The following is a 27746-nucleotide window of genomic DNA, read 5'->3' as shown; positions in this document are numbered from 1 at the left end:
CTCCGGTTAATATTTCGCTGCTCCATCCTTCGGAGAGCGGCGGCTCCGGAGGAGCGGGCAGAGCCGGCGCGGCGGTGCCCGGCTCCGGCGGGTCCGGCATCCCGGGGGGACGCTGTGCCGGAGGGGCGTCCGGCCGTGGCCCCGCGGTGCCGGGCAGCGCAACAAGCCCCTGAGTGCCGAACGGGCTGGAAACGGCACAGAAATAACGCCAGGGTCCCGGGGGGGGGGGGGGGGGTAGGGAGCCTCCCTCCCTCCTTCTCTCCCTCCCTCCCTGCCGCTTTTATGGCCCCGTTGCCGGGTTTCGGCAGCATCTGCCGAGCAGATTGCGTGTGCCACGGCGCTGGGACGCCCGGGCACGGAGATGCCACCCCACGGGGAGCGAGGGCGGGCGGCCGGGGCGGGGGGCTGCCCGCCCGGTCCCCCCTCCCCGCTGGAGCTGTGTCTTCGGGGCGCCAGGCTCGGGCGCTGCCGCGGGGCAGCGTTTGCGAAGGGCCGAGGCCGGCGGAGCGGGGAGGGTTTCTGTGCCGGCCCCCGCGGGAAGCTGGAGGTCCCCGGGCCGGGCGCCCGCGCACGCGGGGGCACGCGTGTGCGTGTTTGGGCGTGCGTGCGCCTGCGTGTGCGCACGTGCACGGCGTTCCTGCCCGTTGCCGCTTCCCGCGGCCCCGCGAGCGGGACGGGGACGCCGGGAGCTGCCGCCCCAGGGCGCCGCTGGCTCCGGTGCCCCGGAGCCGGCCCGGTGTGGGGCCAGCGCCGGAGCGGGTTCGCGTGTCGTTCGCAGCGCCGGGCGGCCGGGCCGGATCCCTTCGTCAGCGCCGAGCGATATTTTATTCTAGCAATCGCGCGAGCGCGGCGCAGCCTGCCTGCGACGGCGGGCGGGTGATTCCCCGGGCGCAGCCGCCTCGTCTCGCCGCCGGCGGCCCCCGTTTGCCAGACCCGGTGCTGGGGCCGGGCTTGGGGGGTCCCCGGGAAGCCCCCGGAGCTGAGCGGGGACGGATGCTCCCTGGGGCTGAGGTCGGAGCGGAGGAAGGGAAAACCTCGGGCTGCCGGAGGCGCGGGGCCGGGGCGCGGGCGGTTCGGTGCGACACGGACCCGGCTCTCGCCGGCAGCGGCCCCGCGCCGGCGCGTTTAAACCCGCTCCTTCAGGGCCAGGCGGGCTTCCTCCGCGGGGCCGTCCGGCTCCGAGGCCTCGGCCGCGTCCGGGATCCCGAAGTAAAGCGCGTCGTCCGAGCAGAGCTGCTGGGGCGGCTGGGCCAGGCCGGGCAGCCGGAGCAGCGTGCCGGTGAGGAGCCCCCCGAGCAGGGAGCCGCCGACGGCTACGGCCAGCCCGGCCGCCTGGAAGAGCGCCTGCTCCGAGGCGCTCCGGCCCGGCTTCGCCCCCGGCCGGGACGCCGCCAGGCTGGCGTTGCCCCCGGGCGGCCCGCGGGCCGGGAAGACCTGGTAGAAGCGATGCCCGTAGGTCTCCTCGGAGGCCAGCAGGATGGCCACCGCGCCGGCCGCCGCGCCGATGATGCCGGGCAGCCCGTGGAGGTTGTGGATGCCGCACTGGTCCAGGAGCCCGAGCCTCCTCGCCAAGAAGGGCGCCAGGAATTTGAACCCGAGGACGCAGGCCAGAGACGAGAGGCTGCCCAGGGCCAAGGCGGCGGCCGGCGTGATCATCATGTTGGCCAGCGCCCCGATGGCCACCCCTCCGGCGAGGCTGGCGTTCTGCAGGTGGCCCACGCTGAGCTTGCCGCGTCTCTCCAGCAGCCCGGAGGCCAGGAAGGTGGTCAGGGCGCTGGCGCTGAGCGCGAGGATGGTGTGCAGCACTGCCCGGTGCTGGGCATCCCCCGGCTGGCAAAGGGCAGCCACAAAGCTGGGCCAGAAAACCCAGAGGGAGAGCATCCCGGTGAGGGACAGGAGGTCGGACTGGTAAGTTGGGTTTTCCTTGCGAAGCCTCAGCTGCTTTCCTGGCCGGAACAGAGCCTTGGACATGCCGAGGCCAAAATAGCATGCAAAGATGTGGATGGTGATGGTTCCTCCCACGTCGAGGACCTTCAGCCAGGTCATGATGGCCCACTCGCTTGCGAGGTAGACGGGGATTTCACAGAAGGCGGCGAGAAGGAGCTGGAAGGGGCTGATTCTCCCCAGGACGGCTCCGATGGAGATCAGCACCGTCACCGCAGCAAACTCTGCCACGAGGATGTTGTGGAGGCCCATGTGGACCTTGCCGTGGTGGAAGTGGTAGAGCAAGCCCTGCAGGACCAGAGCCCACTGCATGGAGAAGTTGAGCAGCAGGAAATTGTAGGCGAGCGCGCCGAGCCCGTAGCGCGGCATGAATGCCAGCAAGAGGCCCAGGGCCACCACCAGCATCACCTGGACGTCCTGGAAGAAGGGGAAGACGCTGTAGAGCTGGTTGGCGCCGGGGTCGGCGTCCACCGCCTGGGAGGCGGCGTCCGCGTGCTCGTCGTAGGAGACGAAGAGGACGAAGAAGAGCAGCAGGACGCCCTGGAAGAGCCCCAGGCAGGCGGGCAAGCGGCACCGGAGGCTGCCGGGCGCCGCCGGGGCCATCGGCGCGGCCTCCGCGGGGCAGAGGAGGCGGCGAGCGAGGCTGGCCTCCGACGGGACGGGACGGGACGGGACGGGACGGGACGGGACGGACGCAGCCCGGCCGGCCGGCGGGGGGGGGGGGGGTGAGCCAGTGCGAGCGCTGCTGCCCTCGCGCATTCGCGATTTTATTGCCGGGGTTAATTTTTAACCGGAGCCATAAGTCAACGTCCAGAAGACGAGACGTGCCCCGGCCCCGCCGCGGGAAGCCCCGGAGCGGGCCGCAGCGCTCGGTCCCGCGCAGGTTCGCGGCGGCGCGAAGGCCGGGAAGTCGCTGACGACCGGCGCGCGGGAAAAGCAAAGCGCAGAGGCGCCAGGCAGCTACCCCGAAGTTTCTGGGTTTGCTCTTTAACGTGACATTTTGCCAGCGAATGTCTGGGGGGAAAAGAAAAAAAAACGAAAAAAAAAAGATATATGGGAACCACAAGAACAAAAGGCAGAAGGGTTGGTAAATATTTGTTCCAGAGAGGAGATATTTTTGTGCTGTCCCCGATCCCAACACCCCTGCCGCGGGCGCTGGCTCCGCGCCGCTCTTCGTCATCGTTACTGGGGGATGAGGCAGGACGAGGGCGCAAAATGGGAAACAATTGTTGAATAACCCGCGAGCGGCGCCTTTGCCAAAGCCTCCCCGGCCGCCCGCAGCCCGGCGGCGCTGGAAACCGGGCCGCCGCCGAGGACGAGGAGGAGGAGGAGGAGGAGATGCCGCTTCGGAGGAAGGGCCCGGCAAAGGGCTCGGCAGGCGCTGCGGCCGGAGCCGCTTTGGCCGGTGACGTCCCGGGGTGGCTCGTCCCGGTCCCGGCGACGTCCCCGCCGCGAGGCCAGGGTGGGCGATGGCACCGGTGGGAATATTTTGCCCGAGGGAACGCGGAGCCGTAGGCACCTCCTGGCCGTGCCCCGCGGAAAGGGCTGCTCCGGGGAATTGCTTTTCCCGGGAAGAGCTGCTCCAGGGGCCGCTCGGAAGGGAGACCTGCGGCTCGGGGCTGACCTCGGCCGGCCGCTGCCGGCGCGGGTCCTGGGAGGGACCGGCAAGGCACGGAGCTGCCGGCGGGGCCGGGCGCTGCGCGGGGCCGGGGCTCCCGTCCTGCCGCCCTCGCCCTCCTCCGTCCGCCCGGAGGAAGGGGGGGGTTTTGCCCCGCTGCAAAGCGAGGCGCCCCCGGGGCCCGGGCTCCCTCCGCGGGGTCTGCCGCGGGGTTTCCGCGGTCGCGGAAGCGCGAGCCACACAAGCGTGGGGCGGCCGCTCGTTCCCCGCCCGGCGTCTCCCTTTAGCGAAAAAGCCGCTCGGAAAAAGCCTCGCTTCTTCCAAAAAAAAAAAAAAAGGCAAAAAAAAGCGGCGCTGCCTCGGCGCTGCCCAGGCCGCGGACCCCGGTGGTGGGGAAACCTCGCAGGGGCCGATTAACAAATAACTTTTATGGCACCCATAAAAAAAGGTCGAAGTTTCCAGAGGCTGCGGGGAAGGAGCATCCGCCTGCCCGGCCGGCGCAGGGGAAGGGGGGGGATGCGCGGGGGGGGTGGGGGGCCACTCCGGCGCCTCCGGGAGTATTTTAGGGCCGCGGCGGGTTTCCGCGCGGCCGCTCGGGGCCCCGGCGCTGAGCCTGCTCCAGGAGCTCCCCGCCGAGGGCTGGATGCAAGGGAAAGCTGGAGCAGCGGCGGGTCGTGCAAGGCGACGGGCTCGGACGGAGCCGAGCCAATACGTGCTGGCAGCAGCCGGTCCGTGGCACTGCGAGAAAACACTCCTGCAAATTTAACAAATCCCTCTGGCCTCGAAAGTCATGTACAAGAAATTACTAATGAAGGGATCTGGTCCTAGCTGGATTTCCAGACGCTGGGCACGCTCCCGCCGCGGCTTGAAGGCCATATAAGTACATGGATGTGAATCCCGGGCGGCGGCGGGATTCTTCCGACGGTCCCGTCCGCCCGGCGCCCGCTCCGGGACCCGCTCGGGGCCGCGGGGAGCCGGCGGGCCGCGGGCTCTGCCAGCCCTCCGCGTCCCGCCCGGGGACCCTCCTCGGGCAGCACCGGGGCGCTCCCTGCGCGTGCCGGCGCCCGGCTGCGTTAAACCACCCCGCGCGAAAGCATCCAGGTTTCCTCGGTGTTTGCGGGGAGCCCGGCAGCGCGGCCGTGCCGGCGGCAGTGCGCGGGCCCGGCGGCTCCCGCAGCGTCCCAGCGCCGCGGCGCGGGGAGGCGCCGGGACCGCACACGTGCACGCGCCCCCCCCCGCACCAAAAAAAGGGGGGGGAAAAAAAGGGAGAAAGAAAAGAAAAAAAAAAGGAAGCAATTTGAGCTTTGAATCTTTCTCTTTAAAACGTTCTCATGGCTTCATTAGCATTTGCAGCCACAGCGGCTTTGAAGACCCTGGTGTAAGGAGCGAAACATCTGGAAAAATTAGGATTAATGAAAACATAATTCCCAAGACTAAAGGGAAGATTAATCCTGCGTTACCACTTGTGTGTTCCCCAGCTTTTCCCCAGCTCGTACCGCTCGGCTTATTAAACCGCCCTGGGCCGAGTTTTCCTTTTGCTCCCTCCCGCCGCCGCGGAGCCGAGCGGCCGCGGCCGACGGCGCCCCGGGCGCGCTGCGCGGCCCCGGCGAAGCCCCTTTTGGGGCTGCAAGCGTAAAAACCCGCCCCTGTCCGGGCGCCGGGGCCGCAGCCGGCGGCGCCCGCCGCGCCGCGGCGTTGCGCGAGCGAGCAGGGGTGCACGAAGGTCACATCCTGCCCCTCTTCCTCCGCCCGGCATCAGGAAAAAGCTGCGCTTTGTAAATGCAGAAATAAACAACAAACTCTTCCCCCGATTTAGCACACGTAAACACCAACCCCCCCCCCCCAAAAAAAAATACCCTCCGCAACCCGCGGCCTCTGCGGTGTCGGAGCCACCTGCCCGGGGAAGCGATCGCTCCCAGGGGCAGGAAACGGGGCTCTAATTACGTGGCGGGTCGGGAGCATAAAGGGAGCGAGCGGCTTCCCGCAGCCCCTCGAGGGGCCGCGGGGCCGGGACGGTGGGAGCAGGAGCCCGCGGGCGCCCTCGAGCCCAGGCCGGGCGCGCGCCGCGCTCCCCAGGCGCTTCGAGCCCGGCCGGCGGCCGCTGCCGGCCCTGGTGCGCCGGCGTCTCCACCGCGGCCGCGGGTGCCGGCGCCCGCCCGGCTTCGGGGACCGCGGCGAAACCCCGGCGCGGCGCCCGCGGGCTGAACCCGCTCTCTGCTCCCCGGCCAGGCCCGATGCGCCGAGCGTAAGACACGAATGTGGCTTTGTAATGAAAAAGAATGAAAAAAAAAAAAAAAAAAAAAAAACTCCAAACCCGGGCGGCGCGGCGGGCTTGGCCGGCGCTGCGCGAGCGAGAGGGCTGCGCGGGGAGACAAGGGGGCGAGCGGGGCCGGGGAACGGGCCCGGGGAAGGCGCCGGCGGGCTCCGCGGGCGCTCGGGCCGTCCCCGGGGGGGGGGTGGCGGAGGGGGGGGGCCGGCGGCCGGCTCCGGCCTCGCCGCGGGCCGCGCTCCAGCTGGGCGCTGTTTTGTAAGGACTGCCGGGCCTCTGCGGCGCAGAGATAAGCCCAAGAATTCGCCGGCCGTTCCAAATATCCGGCGCGCTTCCGCCCGCTTCCTCGCTGCCGCTCCAGCTCGTTTGTCTCATTTCCGCTGCATCACGCTGGGGAGAGCTTCCTGTTTGCTCCCGGCTCCGCGGCGGGGGGCCCGGAGCGCGCCGGGCGCCCCGCGGCGCCGGGGGGCCCCCGCCGCCCCCCCCCCAGCCCCGCTCGGCCGCCCTGGCCGCGAAGGGGGCGGCGAGGCGGCGGCGGCCGGCGCGGCGGGTCGGCCGCGCGCGCGCGCGGGGCCCGGAGTGACGCGCTGAGATTGCAGCTGGGGGCTCTTTTTTTTTTTCCTTTTATTTCCTTTTTTTTTTTTGCCCCCCCCCCCAAAAAAAAAGTCTTGCTGCAAATCGGCCCAAGCCCCCCCCCTCCCCCCGGCCTCGCGGAGCCGCTTTGCGGGCTCTCCACCCTCTCCTTCCTGATTTCCCAGTAAAACCACCCACCCCGAATCCCAATCCGCGGCGCTGGGGTGGCGTTGGGGGGGGGGATGGGGGACGCACATCCCCGGGGAGCTGCTGTCCCCGCGGTGAGCCCAGCGCCCGGGGAGCTGCCCCCGGCCGGGGCAGCTGAGGGTCCTTCGCCCCCCGGCGCGCGCGCGCGCGTCCACCCGCGAGTGTGAGCGTTTCCCCCCGGCGATTCCCATCGCTCGCGCCGCGGCCGGGGCTATTCAAAGGCGGCCGGAAGCGAGCGCAGCAACTGAAACAACAACGAGAAGGAAACGGAGCCCGAAAAATTCTCCGTTCATAAATCAGCCGAGCCGCAGGTGATCCCTGAGCCGGGCCGAGCCAAGGGAAAGACGCGCGCTCGAAGCCGCCGGGACGCGGCGCGGCGACGCTGCGCCCGGAGCTGCGCACACCCGCGGGGATTTTCTTTTTTTTCCCCTTTTCTCTTTGCCGAGCACGAAGGAAACGGCGGCGCCGGGGGAGCGCGGGGCCGGGGTGAAGCCGGTCCGCGCGGAGGCTCTGCGGGGCTGCCGAGGCGGGCGCCCGCGGCCGCCGCTCTCCGTCGCCTCCTTCCCCGCTGCCCCGACCGCCCGGCTTTCGGCACAAACCTGGAGACCACCATAAACGCACCCTGCGTCTTTAAGCAGTTTCGTACAGTACAAGAAAACGCACTCGTTGAATTACAGCTTTTTAATCAAATGCATGTAACCATGTCACTTAAAGTGCTCGTGAAAAGCAAAAAGAAAAAAAAAAAAGAGAAAGAAACACAATTGGAAGAGCACGATATTAAAACCAGCTGCTTTTTTACCCCCACCACAGTTAATAGTTTTTGAATGTTCTGAATGAGAGAGAAAACAGAGCCAAGCTGCGCTTTCATGTCCATCTCTGTGATCAGCCCCTGTTCGACGGGGGAGGCGGGCAGCCCCGGCACCGCGCTGAGCCGCCGGCCGCACGCCCCGCGCCCGGCCCGGCCCCGCTGCCCGGCTCCCCGCTCCCCCGGCCCTCTCCCTGCAGCCGCGGGGGACAGGCGAGGCCGTGGGGCCGAGCGTGGCTTCCCAAACGCCGTCCGGCCGCGCCGCGCGGCCGAGCATCGCCCAGGGGTGCACGGGCAGCGGCGGGCGGCGGCGTGCAACGGGTTGCACCGGCGTGCGACGGGTTGCAACAGCGTGCAATGGGTTGCACCGGCGTGCAACGGCGCCCTGCGAACGCCCCGCGCACCCCAGACTCTCATCTCACCGCCGGCGCTCGCCCCGACCCACGCGCTTCCAGCACGGCCGTCCGCCGTGGCCGCGCGCGCCGGGACCAGCGCGGCGCCGACCTCCGGGCCGGCTCGCCTGGCCGGGGGCTCCCCCGCGCCGCCTGCCAGCCAGCTCGAGCGGCACGGTTACGGCTCCCCCGTAACGGGGACCAACGCTCGTTAAGCGCGAGGCAGAGACCACCAAATATGTCAAAACACACTTAAAATTTATTGTTCCATACCATACGGTCGAGGCTCTTGAACGCCGGCCAGCGTTTCTCCCTCTCTGCCGTGGGGCCTATCTGCTGTCGCTGACACTTTGCATGTACGGCGAGCCCGTTTTCTTTCTGTCGCTTTTTTTTCTTTCTTTCTTTAAATGAAAAATACAAACAATTGATGGAAAATGTACATTCGTTCCATATGGGACGGTCGGAGCGTGGAGGGCAGCCAGGAGAGTCATTTCTAGGCAGGCTCCTCTCTCCGGCGGATGGCTGGACAGCTTCCCAGAACGGCCCCGCGCGGCCTGGCCTGACCGTCCCGACGGGCCTCCGACGGCCCGCGACGCTCCTGCGCCGCGGGGGGGCTGATTCAGCTCCAGCCAGGGCTCAGCCCCTCGGCGGCGAGCCGCCACGAGGCAGAGGTTTCCACCAACACCTCCCTGCCAGCCTAGAAGGCTTGAGCTCGGCCGCGTGGGGGGTGAGGGATAGACCTGCTCGGAGCGGGAGGTTGGGTCAGGGAGAGGTTGGGTTGGGTTAGAGGGAGGTCAGGTTGGTTATGTTGGGTTGGGTTGAGTTCAAGGGTGGTTAAGGTGGGTTAGAGGTAGGTTGGGTTGGAGGAGTTCAAGTTGATTATGTTGGGTTAGGAGGAGGTTGGGTTGGATTAGGGGGAGGTTGGGTTGGATTAGGGGGAGGTTAGGTTGGTTATGTTGGGTTAGGAGGAGGTTGGGTTGGGTTAAGGCGAGGTTGGGTTGGATTAGGGGGAGGTTTGGTTGGTTATGTTGGGTTGGGGGATGTTGAGTTGGGCTAAGGTGACGTTAATTTGGGTTGGGGGAGGTCAGGTTGGATTAGAAGCAGGTTAGGGGGACATTAGGTGGTTTTGGGGGAGGCTAGGTTGGCTAGGTTGGGTTGGGAGGGTAGATTGGGTGAGATTGGTTAGGCTGGATGAGGGGGAGGTTAGACTGGATTAGGCTGATTAGATTGTCTTAAGGGCGGGTTAGGTTTGGTTAAGAGGAGGTTAAATTGAGTTAAAAGGGGAATCAGGTTAGGTGGGTTAAGGAGAGGTTAGTCTGGATTAGTGTGACTAAATTGGGTCAGGTTGGATTCCAGGCAGGTTAGGCTGGGTAAGAGGGGGATTAGGGTGGGTTTGGTTGGGTTAGGGGGAGGCCGGGCTGGGTTAGGGGGAGGTCGGTGGCTTAGGGACCCTCAGGGAGCCCTCCCAGCCCGATTTATCCCACGACCGTCCCCAGCACTGCTGGGTTGGCTCAGGGACGCAGAGCGGCGCCGACGGGTGTCAGCGGGGCTCTGCTCCGGCACGGCGGGAGCCGGCGCTCGTCTGTGCTGGGGGAAACAACCCCAAACCCTCCCGTGGCTCGTGCCACGAGGACCCTGCGCCCCAAACCGCCTCCTCTCCAGCCTGGGGACCGCAGCCAGGGCTCTGCCGGCGATGGCACGGCTGAGCCTCGGCGCGGCGCGAACGCTGAAACCCCAGTTTCAGGCTGCGGAGCCTTCCCGGGGCACATTTAGGGACCGGCTTGCTCGCTTTTTCTTTTGCAAAGCCCGACGTGTTTGTGCTGCTCCGGGACCAACGCTTCGGGCGCGCTGGAGCTTGTGGCTGCCCAGCTGCCTGGGAAACTGCTCACGAGCAGCGCTGAGTGGCAGGGAGCTCTTGGCCCGTTATAAACGTGAACTTTATGGGGGGAAAAACCCTGTTCTGTAGCTATTTTCCCGGTAACAGGCTCCAAAGCGAAGTGGGGAGGGTGGAAAACGAGCCCTGGCTGCCGGTGCAAAGTTGCAGAGCTGAAAGCCTTCAGCGGGCCGGGGCCTTCGTCGCCCGCCTGCCCACACTCTTCCTCCGCCTGCCTCCCCGCTGCTCTCCGACTTGGGGGCTTCTCATCCACCGGCCAAAGCAGAGCACCGTAAGCAGCGTCTCGCCGGGCTCCGGCTTGGCCGCGGGCTCGGGGGAAGGACCGGAGTAACCCTCCATCACCCGCCGCCTTTAGATCTCCTTTCTGTCCTGTTCTGGGCACCCCGACCAGCGCCGAGGAGGAAATCATGGTTTTCCTGTCCTGTAAGAAGCGTCGCGATTTTAAAGCATTTCCGTTCCCAAACTGGGCTGCAAAGCAGAAAGTTTGGGAAAGTTTGGGAACTGGCACGCTGAGACGACTTCTCGTTTGGATCGGCTGTGGAAGGTTTCTCTGCGCATACTTTGAAACCTTCCTTTGGATTTTGACCTTTTCCTTTTGTTTAACCTTTAAAAAATATAGTGCAAGTCACAAAGCTAAAAAGCTTGCCCTGGATCCAAAAAAGCCTGGAAACTTTTTTTTTCCCCCAGCACTCTTTTTTTTTTTTTTTTTTTTTTCCCTCTTTTTTTTTTTCCTCAAGTCAGGAAATGTTTGGGAGCCGTTTTCCACAAACAGGTTTGATTTTGATAAATCCGTCGGCGCGAGCCCGCCGTCGCCGCGTGCCGCGGCGAGAGGGCGGGGACGGCGTGCAAAGGCCGTCGCCGTCCCCCAAGGATCGGGAAGCTCCGATTCCCCTTTAAAATCCCAGCTGGAATGAGTTCACGGCGGCTGCGCTCCGGGACGGCTCCGGCTGCTGCTCGCCCCGAGCCCGGCCACGGCCCCGCTGGGGATTTTTCACCCTCGTGTGGCTCCGAGCTGCATATTCCCGAGCCGGGCCGGCTGGCACATGCTGTTTTAATATTTGGGTGATGTCATCGAGCGCTCTATAACGCCATAAAAAACCAGAACATCTATAAACCTGGCCAGTGAGCCTCCAGCAGAACACACACGTGTGAGTGCGCACACGGATGCCCCCCCACGGGGATGCCCCCCCACGGGGATGTGCACACCCGCGCGCACACGCAGATGCGCTCGCCCACGTGCACGCGGATGGACGCGTGTGGACGCGCGCGCGCACACACATCCGTGCCTGCGGGTGCACACAGGCGCGGGCGCAGACGCGTGCGGCTGCGCTCGCGCACGCGTCGGTGCAAAGGGCCGCACACGCGCGCCCCGTGCACGCGCGCAGGGACGCAGGCACGCGCTCGGGGCCACCCGAGCCACGGCGGTCCCTCTCGGCGGCCCCCTGCTCCCGGGCCCCGCGGGCGGCCCCGCCGGCAGGATGGGGCTGTCAGCTTTTAAACGTACCTGTCAAATACCGGAGCTCGGAGCTCGCTCGGGCAGTAACGACCTGCTAAGAGCCCGCGGCTCCTCCTCCCCGGGAAGAGCAGCGAGCTCTGCAGAGATTAAGTCATAAAATCGGAAGGGGCTGCGTGGAAACAGCCGCGGCCTGAGCCGTAACAGCGGTGAAATCATCCCCAAACTATTCCAGCAGAGTCCGTTTCCATCCCCGCTCGGCACCTGAGCAGCGCTCCGCCGCCGCTCCGAGGAGCAGTGCGCTCGGGGATCGCTCCCCGCGGCCCGGCGCCGCCGCAAGGCCGGGCTGCGGGGAAGGGGGGCCGCGGCGTGGCCGGAGAGCCCCGGGCAGCGCCGGGGAACGAACGGGAACGGGAACGGGAAGGGGCACGGGAAGAGGCACGGGAAGGGGGCACGGGAAGGGGCACGGGCCGCTCGCCCCGGCCGCAGCCACGGGCGCCCTCTCCGCTTCGCCCAGCCGCCCGAGCTGCAAAAACCAGGGCTTTAGCGGCAACTTTTCCAATCCCGAGAGGAAAACCCACGCAGGAGCCGCCACTTCTCGCAGCACCCGACCCCCCCCCCCCAAGCACCCGACCCCCACCCCGGGGCGGGTTTGGGCGAGGGCAGCGGCGGTTCTCCCGGCGCAGCCCGAGGCGGAGCCGGGGCCGGGGAAATGCCCGGAGCCCCGCTCTGCCCACGAGCCAAACTCCCGCGCCGGGCCCCGTTTCCGCAGGCTCCCGCTCGTGGCCCGCCGCCAGCCCGCCCGTCTAGGTAGTGAGCTCATTTTTCCGTGCGTCCCCCCCCCTTTTTTTTTTTTTTTCGCATACTGTATATGGAAACGCAGCGAAGCGCGTCGCCGGCGCTTCGCGGCCCCCGAACGGCTTCGTTTTCGTTAGCGCCGCGTTGAATAAGAGAAAAAAAAGAAAAGAAAAAAAAAAAGAAAAAAAAGCGAGTCAGGGTTGAGTCTTGTTAACACTAATGTGAATTTAATTTAGGAGAAGCTTGAAAATTAATGTCATTTGTTAAATATCCATTCCCCCTAAAAGGCAATCCCTTGCCAACAACAACAACAAAAAAAAGCTCTTCTCCTATTCATTTTTTCAAATGGCCTTTTTTGGCGATATCAGCCTGGTGTAACCCGCCGGGCGCGGAGGCCGCGGGGTCTTCGGCAGCAGCTGCCGGCGCTGCCGCCCTTGCCGGCGCACGGCGCGGCGGAGAGCGTGCCGCAGGGGCTCCCGCGCCGCCGGGGCTCCCGCGCCGCCGCCTCCCGCCCGCCCGCCCAGTTCGGGGCCTTTCCCCGGGAAAACGGCGCTTGCGGGACCCCCACCCCGCGCGATAGCCCCCCCAGCGCGAGAGAAGCCCGGCGAGGGGGTCGCGCGGTTGCTTGCCGGGGTTTGCGGCGCCGGCAGCCGGCGGGGCGGCCGGGCACGGGGCTCCCGATTGATACATTTGCCGGGTTGTCAAAACATTAATCAACGGATACAGCAATCTGGAAACGGTTGGGACAACATGTATTTGCGGAAAATATGTGTTCACACAACAAGCGCACAAGATGGGAACAATTATATGAAGCTGTTTTAATAATTAACCATTATAAAAGAGTTTGCTCTCCATACAGTTCTAGACAATAAAAGTGTTTGCAGTCGTATTTTTCTTTTGTACAAAATTCCAGTCGATTGGTCCACAATATTTACATTGCAATTCCCTTTTCACAAAATATCTCCGTTTTGCTTTTTCGGTTATTTTTTTTTTTAATCCAGCTTTGCTACATAGATGCTTTAGATCTCACGGATATCCCTTGATTTATTTTTAAAAAGTCTAATAAAAAAAAAGACATTAAATATCATTTTATATATAAAAATGCTTAGTAAAAATATAGTTTTGTTGCCCAATTAAAATATATTGCTGATAATACAGAAAAAACTGTCCTAAAGACCCCCACTAATAGGCACCGAATCTGTAACCGTCCCTGCGAAGCGCTCCCAAAGCTTCCCCCAGGCAAGGCAACCGCCCCGCGGGTTAGCGTGCGGACGGGCTGCTTTGGCTCGTCCTGCTCGTCGCCGCTTTTCAGGCAGGATTCAGGCTTTGGAAAGGCATCTAGCTGTGTTATATAGTTATACGGTATATCAGTGACTTCAGCATTTTTTTTTTTTTTTTTAAGAAGAAAGCGATGCATTTAATGAGATACTCTAAATATTATGGAGCTCGTGGTTAAAGGAAGATGGCTTTGGGTTTTCCGGGGAGAGCGTGCGCTGCGGGCTCTCCCGGCGGACGCGCCGGACGGGGGGGGGGGCAGACCTAACCGGTGATGCACGGGCTATAGTAAACAGCGCTGCTGGCGTCGGACAGGGCAGATATCAAGCTGCTCTCCTCGCAGGAGATGCTTCTAGGAGTCACTTTGGACAGGGAGACATGGTAAGGGAGTCCTGAGGTTTCAGGACGAGTCCTGCTCATGTTCAAATACTGGTCAAACTCATTGCGGTCGACGTCTGTCCAGAGCTCGGTTTGGTTCAAGTGCTCCACGCTCTCCATGTGGTGGGCTTCGGGAGGGGGCGAGAGCTGGCCCAGGTGGGCCGAAAGCCCGTTCTGAGTTCCCGAGCACATCTGGTTGTAGTATATGCTGGACGGGTGGGGAGTCCTCATAGCATCGGCCAGATGCGAGGGGGTCTGCGCATAGGGCACCGCCACATCCCGCCCGATGCACTTCTCCTGGGGAAACTCCATCTGGTGATGGTGGTGGTAGCCGCGAAAGGGCATCATGTTGCAGTCATCCTGCATGTGCGGAGGGAAAAACGCTGGCTCGGTCTGTTCCAAGACATCCAAGGGAGACATCTCAGGAGTTGGCAAGCCATAGTTTTCAATATCCGACCCCATGGAGTGGAGTTCTCTGAAGTGGTTAAGTGGGGGAGGCTGGGGGTGGCCCGGCTGGCTGCCACCATGGTGACTCATGCTGAAGTTGTCACTGCAAGGCTGGGAAAGGTTATGGAGGAGGATATTGGGTTCCATCCTCTTGATTTTCTTGGCTTGCTTCTTTCTCCTTGGGCGGTACTTGTAGTTGGGGTGATCCTGTAGATGCTGGATCCGCAGCCTCTCTGCCTCTTCCACGAAGGGACGCTTGTCGCTGGCGCTCAGCGCCTTCCACGACTGGCCTGGAAGGGGAAAGCGAGGCTCTGTGAAACCCGCTCGGCTTCCTGGTGGCGGCAGGGCGGCCGGGCGGCCAGGGCGCAGGGGCACCCGAGGACGGGGCACTTCGGGTGTGGGGAGGGCTCCCGTGGCCAACTCAGGGCTTGACCTGGGTCCCAGCACTGGCACGAGAGCAGGCTGGGAAACGGGAGCAAGCCCCGGAGCAGGGCTCCGGCTCTGCCCCCCGGCAGCCGAGAGCGGGTTGTGCCCAACATTTTGGAGAGGAGCAGCGAGAAAGGGCGATGCAAAGCCCCGGGGAGGCGAAGGACCGACCCCTCCGGTGGGCAGGGTCCCGGGCTGCCCGGAGGCTCTGCTGGGCTGCCCCTCTGCCTCCTGCTGCTCCCTTGGCACAGCCCCGCACCCGTAGCGCCGCTTCTCTGCATCCCGCAGCCCAAATCCCCTGTCCGCAAACGCTGCATCCTGAATCCCTTATCTCTGCACCCTGCAGCTGTGCATCCCTCCCTGCATCCCTCATCCTGCAGCCCTGTCTGCCCATATCCTGCTTCCCATGTTCCTGCATCCTGCAGCCCTGTCTACCTAAATCCTGCTTCCCGTATTCCCACATCCTGCATCCTACCGCCCCGTGTCCTGTAGCCCCGTATTGCACCTTCTGCAGCCTTGAGTCCCTGTATCCTGCACACCTGCAGCCCTGTATTCCTGCAGCCCTGAGCCCCACATCCTGCAGCCCTGTATCTCTGCATCCCAGGTCCCCACAGCCCCAGGTCCCCACACCCCATATCCTTGCATCCCACAACCCTTTCCTGCATCCTGTAGCCCTGCATCCTTGCAGCCTGCACCCTGCAGCCCCATATCATTGCCGGCTGCAGCCCTGTGTCCCACAGCCCCGAATCCTTGCAGGCTGTAGCCTGGCAGAGCACAGCCTTGCGTCACCCACATCCCGCAGCCCCAAATCCTTGCAGCCCACATCCTGCAGCCTTGCAGCCCACAGCCCCGTATCCTGGCTGCCTGTAGCCCACATCCCTGCATCCTCACCTCTGCACTGCTGTATCCTTGCAGCTCATAGCCTGCATCCCGCAGCCCTGTACCCTGCAGCCCTGGTACCTTTGCCGCCTGCACCCCACAGCCCCATATCCTTACAGACTTGTATCCCACAGCCCTCTCTACCCTTGCAGCCTGCATCCTTGCATCCCGGCTCCCGCAGTCACCCTGTGCCCTTGAGTCCCGGCTCCCGCTGCCCTGTACCCCTGCATCCTGGCTCCCACAGCTGCCCCATTCCCGTGCATCCCGGCTCCTGCAGCCCCGGCTCCTGCAGCCCCGTTCCCTTGCGTCCTGACTCCTGTAGCCCCACACCCTTGCAGCCCGCCTCCCGCAGCCGCCCCGGTCCCGTGCAGCGCGGCTCCCGCAGCCCCGCAGCCCGCGGCGCGGCCCCGCTCACCCAGCATCTTGCTGAGCACGGCGTTGTGCAGGTCGGGGTTCTGCTGCGCCAGCCGCTTGCGCTCATCCTTCGCCCAGACCATGAAGGCGTTCATGGGCCGGCGGATGCGGGAGTCCTCGCCGGCCTTGCCGTCGGCGCGGCCCGCCGGGGGGCTGTATCCATAGCCCGGCTCGGGGCTGGGCGTGCGGCTGGGGGCCGCGCCGGGCGCCGCGCCGCCGGCGCCGGGGCCGAAGGCGAAGCCGGGCTCGGGGCTGGGCGTGCGGCTGGCGGGGGAGGCGGCTCCCGGGGGGCGCGGGAAGGCGAGCCCGGGCTCAGCGGCCGGCCCGGCGGCGGTGACCCATGAACAGTCGCCCCGGGGTTGCGGTATCTCCTCTCGGCAGTAGTTTGACTCAGATATATTCATTCCAGCTGGACAGCACTTTGTGTCCGACTCGACCGGGTGAGAACCGGGTCCCGCCGCGTCCACCGGGTCCGAGGAGCTGCCGAGCAGGGAGCACAGCCGCTCGCCTCCCTCGCCTGCGCTGGGGCGGCTTCAGGGGGTTCAGGGTCGGCTTGTTTTGTTTGGGGGGGTTTTAGATTTTTTTTGTTTGTTTTTTCCCTTTCCCCCCAAAAAAAACTTTTGGGATGATGCTGAGCTGGAAGGGGCAAAATATAGCCGGGCTGGACCAATCAGCGGTGCAGAGGGGAGGAGGAGGAGGAGGAGAAGGAGGAGAGGGAGAGGAGGAGAAGGTGGAGGAGGAGGAGACGGGGAGGAGGAGGAGGGATGGGGGAGGAGGAGGAGGAAGGGAGGTGTCCCCAGGCACCAGCAGGAAAAGCAGGCTGCAGAGGGCCGTGCTGGGACCGGTGTGGATGCAGCTGCCCAGGTCCCTTCCTACCCCGAAGGAGGATTTTTAATTTTTTCTCTCCCTCCTTTTTATTTCTTTCTTCTTCTTCTTTCTTTATTTATTTTTATTTTTGCAAGCCACTTTCTGGCTACTTGAAATCTGCCAATGTCTCCTGCAGCCCCGCAGAGCCAAGGCAGGGAAGTGTTTAGATTTGCCTGCCAGGCTGTGTGTTTGCAACAGGACAGGGATGCTTGGGGGTTTGCGTTTATTTTTCTTATGACTTGTTTTGTGCGTGTGTGTCTTGGCCAGCCTTCACCGTCTGGGGTCGGAAGCAGCCCTGGGGTGAAGGCAGAGGCGAGCCCTCTTCCCCGGCAATTTTCTGGTGGGAGTTTGTGTGCAGGGGGAGAAGCTGCTCCTTTTCTTAAGTGCCTTTCTCATGAAAAGAAATGCTTCTCCAGCCTCTCAGCCTCGGGACTTTTCAGGAACTGCGGGTTCACCGGCAGGACGATTGCCGCCAGGCGGGCTGAGCAGCTCAGACCTGCCTTCCGGGCTGCGCCTGGCCCGGCCGTGCCTTTGCCGCACGCGCCGGCTGCGCGGCTGGGCACGGCGGCGGGCACGCGGCGCGCGGCCTCGGCAGCAGCCGCGGACAAGCGCCCTTGTGCCCTCCGCCGGGTCGCTCCTCCGCTCGCTCGGCTGCAGGCCAGCGGAGATTTGCGGAGCGGCCCGTGATGTGCCCGAAGTCAGGCTAGGTCCTCCCTGCCCTCGGCTCGCTCATGAACGCTGCTGGACCAGCTTGCAAGCAAGGAGACCCGCTTGTGCGCCCTTGCCTCTGCTCCTTGGCAGCACCCAGGCTACCTGGTTCACATTCGAAAGGTTCCCCGGCTCCCTGCATCTGCCTCCAGCCCCCCCGGCTGCAGACGTGCCCCAGACCCCAGCCTGAAAGCCGAGACCCTGCCTTCGGAAGACTTGGGGCACGGGGTTGTGCAAGAGCCCCGCTCCCAGCCTCCTTGCAGCGGGGGGGTATTGCATGCCACGGTTTCTGTGTGTCTGGAAGTGATTTGAAAGAGCCGATCTGTAGTTAACCCTAAACAAAACAAGGGCCTTAAAAAAGAAAAAAAAAAATTGTCTCGCTTATTCTTCAGTCCCTAGCCAGGAGCGACAGAGGTTTCAGGCTAGATTTCCTTCATGTTCCTGCAGTCTCTTCCTAACATTTTGCGAGAGCAAATCAGCACCAGTCCGTGGGAGACGCCGTACGGTTTCAAGGCATCTCCTCTCTGCTCCGGGCCGGGCCGCTCCGGCGCGCAGCCGGCCCGGAGCGCCGCCACGCTGCAGCGCAGCCGCTCCCTGCCGCCGAGCGAGCCCCGAGCTGCTCCCTCCTGCGCCCGCCGCTTTTGCTCCGCGCTCCCATCCCGAGAGCAGCCAGGTGGGTGCTGGGGAGCTGCCGCGCGCCCGCCCCCACCGCAGGCCCCGCGGCCGCCAGCGCTGGGTGAAGGGCGGGACAGGGACCCGCCGGGGAGAGCGGCCGCTTTGGGGCTGTCAGTCCGGGCGGCTGCTCGAGACACCCCAGCTGCAGCTGCGCCCGCTGCTGCCTCCAGCCCCCCCCCCTTTTTTTTTCCCCTCTTTTCCCTCCAGTTTGGTCGGGCTCGCAGCGCCGGATCCCCTTGCTAGTGGCCCGCGCCGCGGAGCCCCGGCACCACCCCTGGGAGAGGAAGCCTGGCGGGGCCGGCGGCCCTGCGCCTCCGCTCCGGCGAGCACAAAGGCCTCACTCCCTCCCCCCGCCTCGCCTGCGCCTCCCGCTTCGCCGGGGCCCGCCGAGCCGCCGTGGCCGCCCCCGGCCTAAAGACAGACCCGGCGCCACCTGCGCCGGCCGCGGGCGCCCGGAGCTGCGGGGGGCGAGCGGAGGTTGGGGGGGGGGGGGGGTGGGTCCGCGCGGAGCGGGGAGCAGGGCAGAGCGCGGCCGCCCCGGCCCCACGGCTGCTTGGGCTCGCCCGGCTGCGCTCGGCGCTGCACGAGCAAACCCGCGGGGTGCACGTCTGCCCCCTCTCCCAAACCCGCACCCGCGGAGGCGGCAGGTGGGGCGGCCCCGGGTGGGCGCAGCAGTCGCGCAGCGCTGGACCGCGGCCCGCAACGAGCTTTTTAAACCCTCTTCTCGCAGAGGGGGCTCGAAGCGGGAGGGGAGCGGAGCAGCTGTGTTCGGCAGGGGGCCGGAGCCCGCGCTGGGGCTCGGCGCGCCCGGCGGCACCTTTCCGCAGCTGCTCCTGCGGCTTCCCTCACCCGATCCTGCGGACGGGCATCGCTTCTAGGTGCATTTGCACCGCTAATAAATTAACGACTAACCGGTTGCCTAGTGACGTGGCGTTTCCCAGCGAGTTAGATTGGATGGAGGAGGCATCTCCCTGGAAGAGATCTGCTGTTAAATGCAGCTAATAATTGTAATTCAGGCCACACCTGGAGGGCGAGCGAGCCGAGCCGTGCAGGCGTTTGCAGCCGTGCGAGCAGGCGGGGCCCAGGAGCTGCTCCCGCGCGCCGCCGAGACGCAGCCGCTTCGGGGCCGCGGCGGAGCCGCTCGAGGCCCCGGGGGGCAGGAGGGGGCCGACGGGAGCCGGGCCGGGGGGCGGCGGGGGGGCTGCATCGCCCGGGCCGCGCCGCCGCCGCCGTTCCTCGAGCAGGGGCTTCCCGAAGGAAGGCGCTTCCCGGCGAGGCCAGGGCGGGCGGGCGGGCGGCCGGGGACGGAGGCGCGAGGGAGGCTCCCGGCGGCGGCGGCGGCGCGGTCCCTGCCCGCGGGCACGGCGCGAACGCCGCCGGGCCCGGAGCCAACCCCCCCTCTCTGGGGACGCCTCCAAGCGGCTGCCTTTAGTCCAGGCTCTTCGAAACGCGGTGGGAGAGGTCAGGTGGGAACGGCCGGCGCCGGGAGCGGGGAACGGCCCGGCCCGGGCGGCCTCGGGCCCGGCGCCGCGGCTCGCAGCGGGGCCGCGCGCGCTCCGGGCCGAGCCGCTGCCCGCGCAGCTCGCGGCTGCCGCGGCGGCTTTGACGTTCGCGTCTCGTCACGGCGAGGGCTCGGGCTTTTAGGAAGGAAAGTCTTACACTTCTACCAACTATTTCAAGACTCCCATAAACACATTTGTGGTTCGGCGTTAATGAATTACCTCAATGCCGAGTTACTCATGCCAAACACATGAATACAGAGTGCAGCAAAGCCGCCGAGAAGCAGATTTGGCTGCCTTTCAGCTGCTCCGATCTACAGCGAGCAGGCGGCGCTGCCCGGAGCGCCACGCGCCCGCTGCGCGCGCGTCCGCGGATGCGGGCGCCGCTCGAGACGCCGGCTCGCCGCGCCGGGGCGGCAGCGCCGCGGTGCCGCGACCCTCCGGCGCGCCCCGCCGCCGTGGCTCCCCGGCGCAGAGCCGTGCCCGCAGGGCCGGTTTCGCTCCTGGGCTCCGCGGCGCCGCTTGGGCACGGGGCCAAGCAGGGCGAGAACCGGCTGAGAACTAAGCGAGGCGGCACGGCGGTGGCATCGGCAGCGCCGCAGGAGCTCGCGGCTGGGGCGGGGGGGACGTCCCGTGCCCGCGGAGACCCCGCCAGCCACGGGACAAGGTGCCCGCGAGCCGCGGCATGGCCAGCGGGCCCCCAGGGGCCGGGCAGGCTGCTCGGGACCGCGGCGGCTCGGGGAGGGCAAGCAGCCGTGCGCGCCGGAGCGTGGCACGCTCCCGCTGCAGAAACGAGGTTAAAGGCTCTTATCTGATGGAGCTTCGGTCTTGCCAAAGCCCGGTGCTATCAGCGCAGGACACATGTGCTATTGGCAGCGCTTCGGGGACACAATAACACAAACAGTTTCATTGTCGAGTCAACAATGATGGGAGAAGGAGCCGGCCGCTGCTACCGGCGGAGAGGGCGCGCTGCGCGGGCGCTCGGCCCCGCCGGCGAGGCGGGCTCGGCTGCCGGGCGTCGCGGACTGGGCAGTCTTATTTTTATACGGGAAGGAGAAATCCTCCGGCCCAAGCGGGTTGGAGCCAGAAGGAGGGAGCAGGGGGATTCGGGCTGCGAGCAGAAACGGTTTATTGGAGCAGCCCTGGAAGCAGCTGCGATAAGCTGCTGACGGCGGCGCGGCTGCCCGAGGGCAGCAGGCAGGTCCGCAGCGTGTCGGCGCCAAAGCCGAGCTCGGCCGCCTCCTGCTACACTGCCCAGAGGGAAAACCCCCCGGCCGCTGGCGGACGGACGGAGGGAGGGTCCGAGGCAGAGGGAGGCCACAGCAACGCGGGCCGGGGCCTTGCGGGATCCCGCGGGAGCGGCGCCAGGGAAGCGGCGCGGCCGGGCTGGCGGGCGCGCGGGTGCTCTGCACGCCCCTGCCTGCCCGGGGAGGGACAGGGCCGCGGCAGCCTTTGGGAAGCGCCGCGCTGCTTGCACAGGGGAGCCGCGAAGGGGCGGCCCGGCGGCGCCCTGCCTGCCCCCCGTCGCCCTGCGCTGCCCCGTGCCCTGCGCACCGCGCTGCAGAGGCAAAATGAAAGCAGCGCTGGCTGGGGATCAAAGGCAGCGTGAAATGCAAGCGCTGCGCTCCTCCAGCACGCGAGGTGCAGTGGCATGGCCCGGCCCGGCGCGGCCCGGTGCAGCGTGGCAGCCGCCGCGGCACCCGGCACTGGGGCCCGCGGCTTTGCACAGCTCCCGGCGGCGGCGGCGTTCAGCCGGCTCGGCTCCGGCCCCGCTCTCCGGGGGCTGCTGCGGCCGCCCGCGGCGCTGGTTTCGGTCGCTGCGTGTAACCCAGTTTGGAATCGCTCTCTGCCGGGCGCCCTCCCTCCCTCCGAGTCCCTCTCCTGTCTGGCGATGAAACGGGTTTTATTTCTTCTAGAAACGACTCGGCAGGCGGCCGGGTGCTCCGCCGGGCAGCCCTCGCCCAGGGCTCACGCGGGGGACGGTCCCCGGCGGGACGGAGCCGGGGCTCGGTGCAGGGCGCCGGGGGGTGGCGCATCCCTCCCCCCCCACACGCACACACACCGCGCGGCACGGAGGCGTCCCCGCGTCCTGCGGCGGCGGGGACCCGCCGCGATGGCTCGGAAAGGCGCCCGGCCGGAGGTCGGGACCCTGCCGGGGGGCCGGCGGGGCCGGCGTTCCCACCGGGAACAATGATGTCAGGCGGGCGGCCGCGGGCAGGAAGCCCGACGCAGCCGGCGAGTCTGTCCTGCCCGGCCGTCCCCGCGCGCTGGAGCGAACAATGTGCCCCGAGGCGGGGACGTCGCGGGGACGGCTCTGCCGCCCGCGCCGCCGCCGCCGCCGCTCCGCAGGGAGCCCGGCCCCGGCGCCCCGGGGCCCCCGCCGGCGCTGGGGCGAGGGATTTCCTGAGCGCCGCCGGCTGAAGCCCGGCCCGGAGGGGCTCCGGCGCGGCCTTTCCCTCCGCTCCCGCACCCCAGTGCACCCTTGTTTCGCCGCGAGAAGCCCCCCGTCCCCGTCCTGCCGCCCCGTGCTCCCCGCGCCAGCCCCGCTCCGGGACGCAGCCGGCTCCCCTTGCCAGCGGCTGGCAGCGGCGCTCGTGCCGGTGCCGCCAGGCCGGCTGGCACGTTTCCCCCCCGGGAGGCTCTAGCGGGAGGCCGTGCATTTCTGGGAATTGTGTCGGGCGGGGAAGGAGGTTATTGTTCGAGCCGCGAGTGCGCGGCGCGCTGATGAGATCAGGGCTCGGCGGTGGGGCAGCGGAGCCGGCCGCGGCCGATGGGCCGATAAGCGGGGCACGGCCGCTATCTGGGGTCACATCGCCGCGGGGCGGGGCGGGGGGCAGCGAGCGGAGGACGGGCTCTTCCTCCCAGTCCCCCTCCCCAGTTTGCCCAGCGGCCCCCTCAGCTCAGACCGAGGTTCGGGAATCCAGCGCCGGCCCAGCGCCGGGAGCCCAGACCCCCGACGGCTTTTAGCTCGCGGTCGCCCTCGCCTCGGAGAGGACCTGCCGCACGTGGCTCGCGGCGCGGCTTTGGCTCCCGCCGCGGAGGGCCGAGGCCATCGCCGCCGCCCGCCGGGCAGGGGACGCCGAGCGTCCACGCGCTGCTCCCCGGACACCGTCCGCGCGTCTCTGCGGCGGTGGTGACGGAGAGACCGCTGCGGTCGCCAGCGCCTTCCCCCAACCGCCCTGGCCCCTACGGTGCTGGGGCCGGCCCCGGGTGCCCTGTCACGCGCTTGCTCTCGGAGGGACCTGCTGGTCCCAGACTCCGTGGGGCAGACGGCACCAGAGCCCTGCTTGGCACGCCGCTGCGAGGAAGGGGCTGGGGGGGCGCAGTCCTTTGCCATCCTTTGCTGCGGGTGAGCGGAGGGGTGCCGGCGTCCCCCCGGGAGCTCAGCGAACTTCCCTGCTAACCATCCTCCTCCTCCTCGTGCTCGGGAGGACACATCCCTGCACGCGCCAGGGCTCCTGTCACAGAGCAAGTCCTCGGCGCCCGTGGGGGGGACAGACCTGCTGCCGCGGAGAGGGGCCCCGCCGCGCTGGAGCGCTTCCCCGCCGCCCCGGCTCAGGAGCTCGCGCCGGTGAGCGCCGGGGACGGCATAGGAAGTGCTACATGGGAAAGCCCTGTGTGGGAGCCCAGGAGCCCCTGCCTTCCCACCACACACTTATCAAGGCACCATTTCAGAGCGGCGCTTTCCATGGGCCAAAAGGGAAGTGCATACACACCAGGCTTCGCAGGGTCAAGGATGCTGGGCGAGCAGCGAGCAGCAAGGCTGCAGGGGGCAGGGGAGGGAGCCGGGGCGTGGGGAGGGAGACACAAATAGCAAAATGAATGACTTGAACTTCCTATGTTTTATGGAGGAGAATAAAAGGAGACAGGGAGAGGGGGAGAGGGCTGAGAGCTGAGCACTGGCACACGCTCTCACGCACACACGGCAGCTCCGGGCCTGGGAGCCCGTCTGAGGCCGGTGTGAGGCCTGCACCCACCTGGCTGGCGCTGCTCCGGGCCAGCTGCTTGTCTGGCCCAGCGACCCCTGAGAGCAGCGTGCTTAGCACTTACTCCTCCCCCGTCATTACTGTTTTGAACAGCAGCCAGTATAATTAGAATCATTAGAAGGAAGAGATTTAGGGAACATTCAAAGCGTCTTGGAAGAGCATCTGCAAAGTTGGAGGTCCAAAGTCCACCCAAGCACCAGTGATGAGCAGCATCCAGAGGAACCATCAGCTCCTCTATGACCTCTTCTCCGTGCTCCCCATTTTGCAGGGGAGCAGAGGCTTGGCCATCAGGCGGGGTGGTCCTGGCCACGCTTCTCCTCCTTGGCTGCTGCCAAATCCTGCAGCCCCTCGGCATGTGGGACTTCTCCCAGGATGTCCAGATGGCAAGGCTTTTCTGGGGAGCTGCAGGAATGTGGGATTCAGGGAATGCATCCCTCCTCTTAATCTCAGAGTGGTTTCTGGGTGCCCAAGAGACTCTGGCCTCTGCTGGGCTGCTCTGCCAGAGGCACAGACGGAGCCTGCGATATTTCCTGGGAACCCTGTTGGTTTGTTATGCTCGGTAGGGCCTTTGCCATGAGAAGAGCCATGGAGAGGTCCTTCGGCTCCTCACAGAAGAAATCAGGATGTTCTGTAAGACGGAAATGCAAGACAGTGTTTGGACCAAATTCTCCAGGTTTCTTGAGTTTCTGGATGGAGGATTTTGGCCCTTGAGGTCAAATGTCTGTAATTCCAGCATCGGGAGCCTGAGGGTATTGGACATTTGCAGCAAGGATAGAGACAAAAGGAAGTCTCTCTGCCTTTATTCTGGGGCTGGTACAAGCTGAAACGCTCGTGTCTGCAGCGTTGATTCCCCCAACTCTCTCCTCCTCCTCTCCCAAATACAAGCTGCTCTAGAAGGAGGAACAGATCAGCTGTCCCCAGAGGTCAGTGCTGGGAATGGCTTGACCAGCAGTGCTGGGGGGCTGGCTGGCTGCGGGCGTCCTTGCCAGCAATGCACGCAGGCAGCAGGAGCCCTGCCGCAGAGGCTGTCGTGCCAGGTGGAGACGGCCGAGAGCCAAAAGCGAACCACCCAGCAGGGCCTGCAGAGAGCCAAGAGCACTCAGCTGCTGCCAAGGCAGGTTCCCAAGGGTAAATAGGAAGGGAGACGCATCAAAATCCTTCAGAGTCAGCGCTGTTCTGGCAAAGCGTTCGGCGAGTGTTCCCGTGGGTTCACGGTGCTGGGGAAGAGCCAGGGTGTCTAACAGCAGCGTTGCTGTTCTTCTCTCCCCAGATGGGATGCTGGGCTTGGAGGCCAGCGTGTGACCTGGGGATGGCCAACCTCAAGCCGTGAACCCCTGGCTGAGAGCCCAGAGACACTTGGAGGAGGGGGGTGTCTTGGACAGGGCAGAGCTTCCCTGGGGGGCTCCTGGTGGGCAAGGGGTGGGCCTAGAAGGGCCTCTCTTCTCTCCTGGGGGTTTGGGATGAGCCAGCAGCCCCCATGCCAGCATGGCCCACTGTCGGGCATTGGACACACTACTGTTCATAAGCTGTGCATGGCTCAGAGGGCAAAGCCAGGCTGCAGGGGCCTTGTGGAGAGTGTGCAGCCACAGGCAGCCAGCCTTCTGCTCCAAAACCAGGCCAGATCCAGCCTCCAGGGGCTCGGATCAGAAGTGAGTGTGGCGGCTGGGAGCAAGAGAAAAGGTGGGTTTTGGTGGCTGACACAAGTGGTGCAGATCTCCAAATGAATGATAGTGACTTGAATCTGGTGGGGAGAGGCGAAGTGAAGAGAGCTCATCTGATGTCATCTAGCCCGTCCACCAGGACGAGAGTCACTTGGGAAAAGCTGTGGGCCTGTGGCGAAACCAGGCAGGATTTTGTGGTTTTGTATTTTGCAATGAACTCTTCCTAGCTTCACCTCTGCCTGCACAGGGGTGCTCGCGAGCAAGGCGCAAGGTCTGCAGAGACTTTAAAGGAGCCTCTTTAAAGCTAAAGCCCCTTCCCAACCTTTCCTGAGTCCAGCTCCAGCAACAGACTCGCCCTCACCCCTGCTCTGTTTTTAGCACATTCAAGTAGCTGCTTTTGCAAGAGGTAAAGGAAAGTTCATGGATCCGTTGACAGATCTGCCCAAGCGGGAATTTCTCTGGGAATTCCTGCAATAGCAGGTTGGCTCCTGCGGAGGTGGAGTTTCCTCTGGATCTACCTCCACCCAGGCTCGGGGAGCGCTCAGGCCACCGGCTCCGCGCTCGGGGGCTGGGCTGAACGACGCCACACGGCTTCCCAGCCAAGGTCAGCCAGAAACCCTCCCCGCTCTGCAAACGCCTGTCCTGTTAACCCTTCGGGAGAGCAGGACGGCAGGGAGGAGGAAGGGTCCGGGGCTGGCTGCAGGTCTGGCCTGTGCCCCAGGCCTGCACAGGGGCCGGGGGATTTTCCTTTCCTGTCCAGCTGAAGGGCTGCAAGTTAAGAGGATGTTGTGCAGTTGCATTGGTGCGGGACCCGTGGCCCTCACGCAGTCACGGGGACTGGGCGAGGATGCTCTGGACCGCCGCGGTGGCAGGCTGGCGTCTGGAGGCAGCGGGTGCCAGCGGGGTGACGGGGCTCGGCGTGACTGAGCGCTCTGGAATCTGAGACACGTCCCCGGCCATATTTGTGGTCAGGAACCATGTTCGCGTTGCAGTGATACAAACCACATTTACAGTGGCAGCAGTGCCTCTTGAGTGCTCCTCTGACGCCAAGGACTGGCGTGACCCGACCCCACATGGGACAGGCGGCTGCCCACTTCCAGGGTCCTCCAGAGTGTCCCCTTGCTCAGACTTGCTTTCCTCCCTAGCAGAGGTGGGTTCCTCCAAAATGGCACGCCTTTGCTTCATGGCCAGATCCTGCCAAGGGACAGAGGCTTTCCAGTTGCTGCAGAGACTCCAGACTGCAGGCTGGAGGGAATTCAGAGTTACAAAAACGAGGCCAAGACAAAAAGTTTCAAGGTAGCTCCAAGCGTGATGCCGGTGTCTGGAGCTAAGCCTTGGTTTGGGGCCATCTCTGCCGGTTTGCAGATGAATCAAAGTGTCTGTTTAGTACATTTGGGGAGCAGTTCTTGCTTGAAGGGATCCCAGACTGCCATCTGCCTCAGTACAAGCTGCCACGTAGATCTGCAAAGCAGCAGCTTTAGGTACCTAAAGAGCAGTTTCAGGGCACAAGTTACCCAGGAGAGTTTTTAGTTACCTAAATTTGGCCTCAGTAATTCAACTGCTGCAGGAGGCAGTGGGGTTAGAGCTGAGCTCAGGGAGCCCTTGCTCCCAGGCAGGAGGCTTCCTTGCCTTGACTTGTCCTTTTGGGGCAGGACGTGGCAGCTATAGACCAGCACAGAAAGGGCCCTGCAAGCGGTGGTGGACGGGAGATGGAACTGGGCGCTCGTGGCCGAGCGGCGTGTCCCATCCTGCTCGCCGAGGGCCACGCAGCCAGCTGCGGAGAAGGCTCCGAAACTCTCCCGCTGCCACCAGCAATCAGCTGCAGGGGGAAACGGATTTTCTCCGGTGAGTCCCAGGAGCAGACGCTGCACAGGGCCCCGGCGGCGGCGGACGACGACGCGCCGTCCTCGCGCGGTGTACGAGTGCCACCTACAGGGTGGCTCCGCATCCCGGGCCCGGGACGGGCCCCAGAGCCACCGAACCGGGGGCTTCACAGGAAGGATGCCAAGAGCTCCCAGGCTTCCCTTGCGCCTCTGTCCATCCATCCGTCCATCCGTCCATCCATCCGTCCGTGCCGCCTGCCCCTTCAGTCGTCCCGGGCCTCTCCCGAGCCGCGCTGCGCGGTGCCCCCGCACCTTGGCTTCCCCGAGCACCCGGGCGAGGATTTTTGGCAGCAGGATTTGACGCCTGCGCGGCCGCCGGTGGCCCAGCTGGGACCCGGGGCGGGGGGGGCAGGCTGAGGGGAGCGGGCTGAGCGAGTGGCAGGGGTGGCTGTTCAACTGCTGCTGGCTCGGAGCCCGGGGACGGAGCGGGCAGGCGTCATGGGCGCTGTGACGGGAACAGCGCCGCGCCCCCATCTGCCAGGCCGCCGCCGCCGCGCCTCAGCGCTCATGGCGCCGCTGCCGCCGCACTACGACTCCCATGATGCCCCGCGGAGGGGACGGGCGGGGCCGCGCGGCCCGCTGGGAGCTGCAGTTCTGCGAGGCGCCGGGAAGAGGCGGGGCGGGAGCCCGGAGGACTACGAGTCCCGTCGTGCCCCGCGCGCCGCCCGCCCGGAGGACTACGAGTCCCGTCGTGC

The 27746-nt window shown here is 65.6% G+C and overlaps 2 protein-coding genes across 2 annotated transcripts; both read right to left on the bottom strand.

Moving 5' to 3' along the window:
- Positions 1 to 1125: 1125 nt before the first annotated feature.
- On the bottom strand, positions 1126 to 2547 carry LOC134147952 (ammonium transporter Rh type B-like). The gene has a single exon (XM_062589551.1). The coding sequence runs from the start codon at positions 2545 to 2547 to the stop codon at positions 1126 to 1128; it is 1422 nt and encodes a 473-aa protein (XP_062445535.1).
- A 10141-nt stretch (positions 2548 to 12688) lies between these two features.
- On the bottom strand, positions 12689 to 17111 carry SOX18 (SRY-box transcription factor 18). The gene is made up of 2 exons (XM_062589463.1): positions 15774 to 17111; positions 12689 to 14343 (listed from the first exon to the last, which is right to left on the bottom strand). Exons 1-2 carry the CDS (start codon positions 16174 to 16176, stop codon positions 13493 to 13495), a joined length of 1254 nt encoding a protein of 417 aa, XP_062445447.1. The 5' UTR covers positions 16177 to 17111; the 3' UTR covers positions 12689 to 13492.
- Between the last annotated feature and the right edge of the window lie 10635 nt (positions 17112 to 27746).

The sequence above is a fragment of the Rhea pennata genome, chromosome 16 (assembly GCF_028389875.1).
Source record: "Rhea pennata isolate bPtePen1 chromosome 16, bPtePen1.pri, whole genome shotgun sequence".
Lineage (NCBI taxonomy): Eukaryota > Metazoa > Chordata > Aves > Rheiformes > Rheidae > Rhea > Rhea pennata.
Note: the sequence above shows the minus strand (reverse complement) of the source record. Positions and strands in the feature narration are given on the sequence as shown.

Excerpts from the sequence above, each read along its gene's own strand:
- LOC134147952 (XM_062589551.1), bottom strand. The coding sequence starts at position 2,547 with ATGGCCCCGGCGGCGCCCGGCAGCCTCCGGTGCCGCTTGCCCGCCTGC.
- SOX18 (XM_062589463.1), bottom strand. The coding sequence starts at position 16,176 with ATGAATATATCTGAGTCAAACTACTGCCGAGAGGAGATACCGCAACCC. Across the intron at positions 14,344-15,773 it reads CGTGCTCAGCAAGATGCTGG|GCCAGTCGTGGAAGGCGCTG; the intron begins GTGAGCGGGGCC and ends TTCCCCTTCCAG.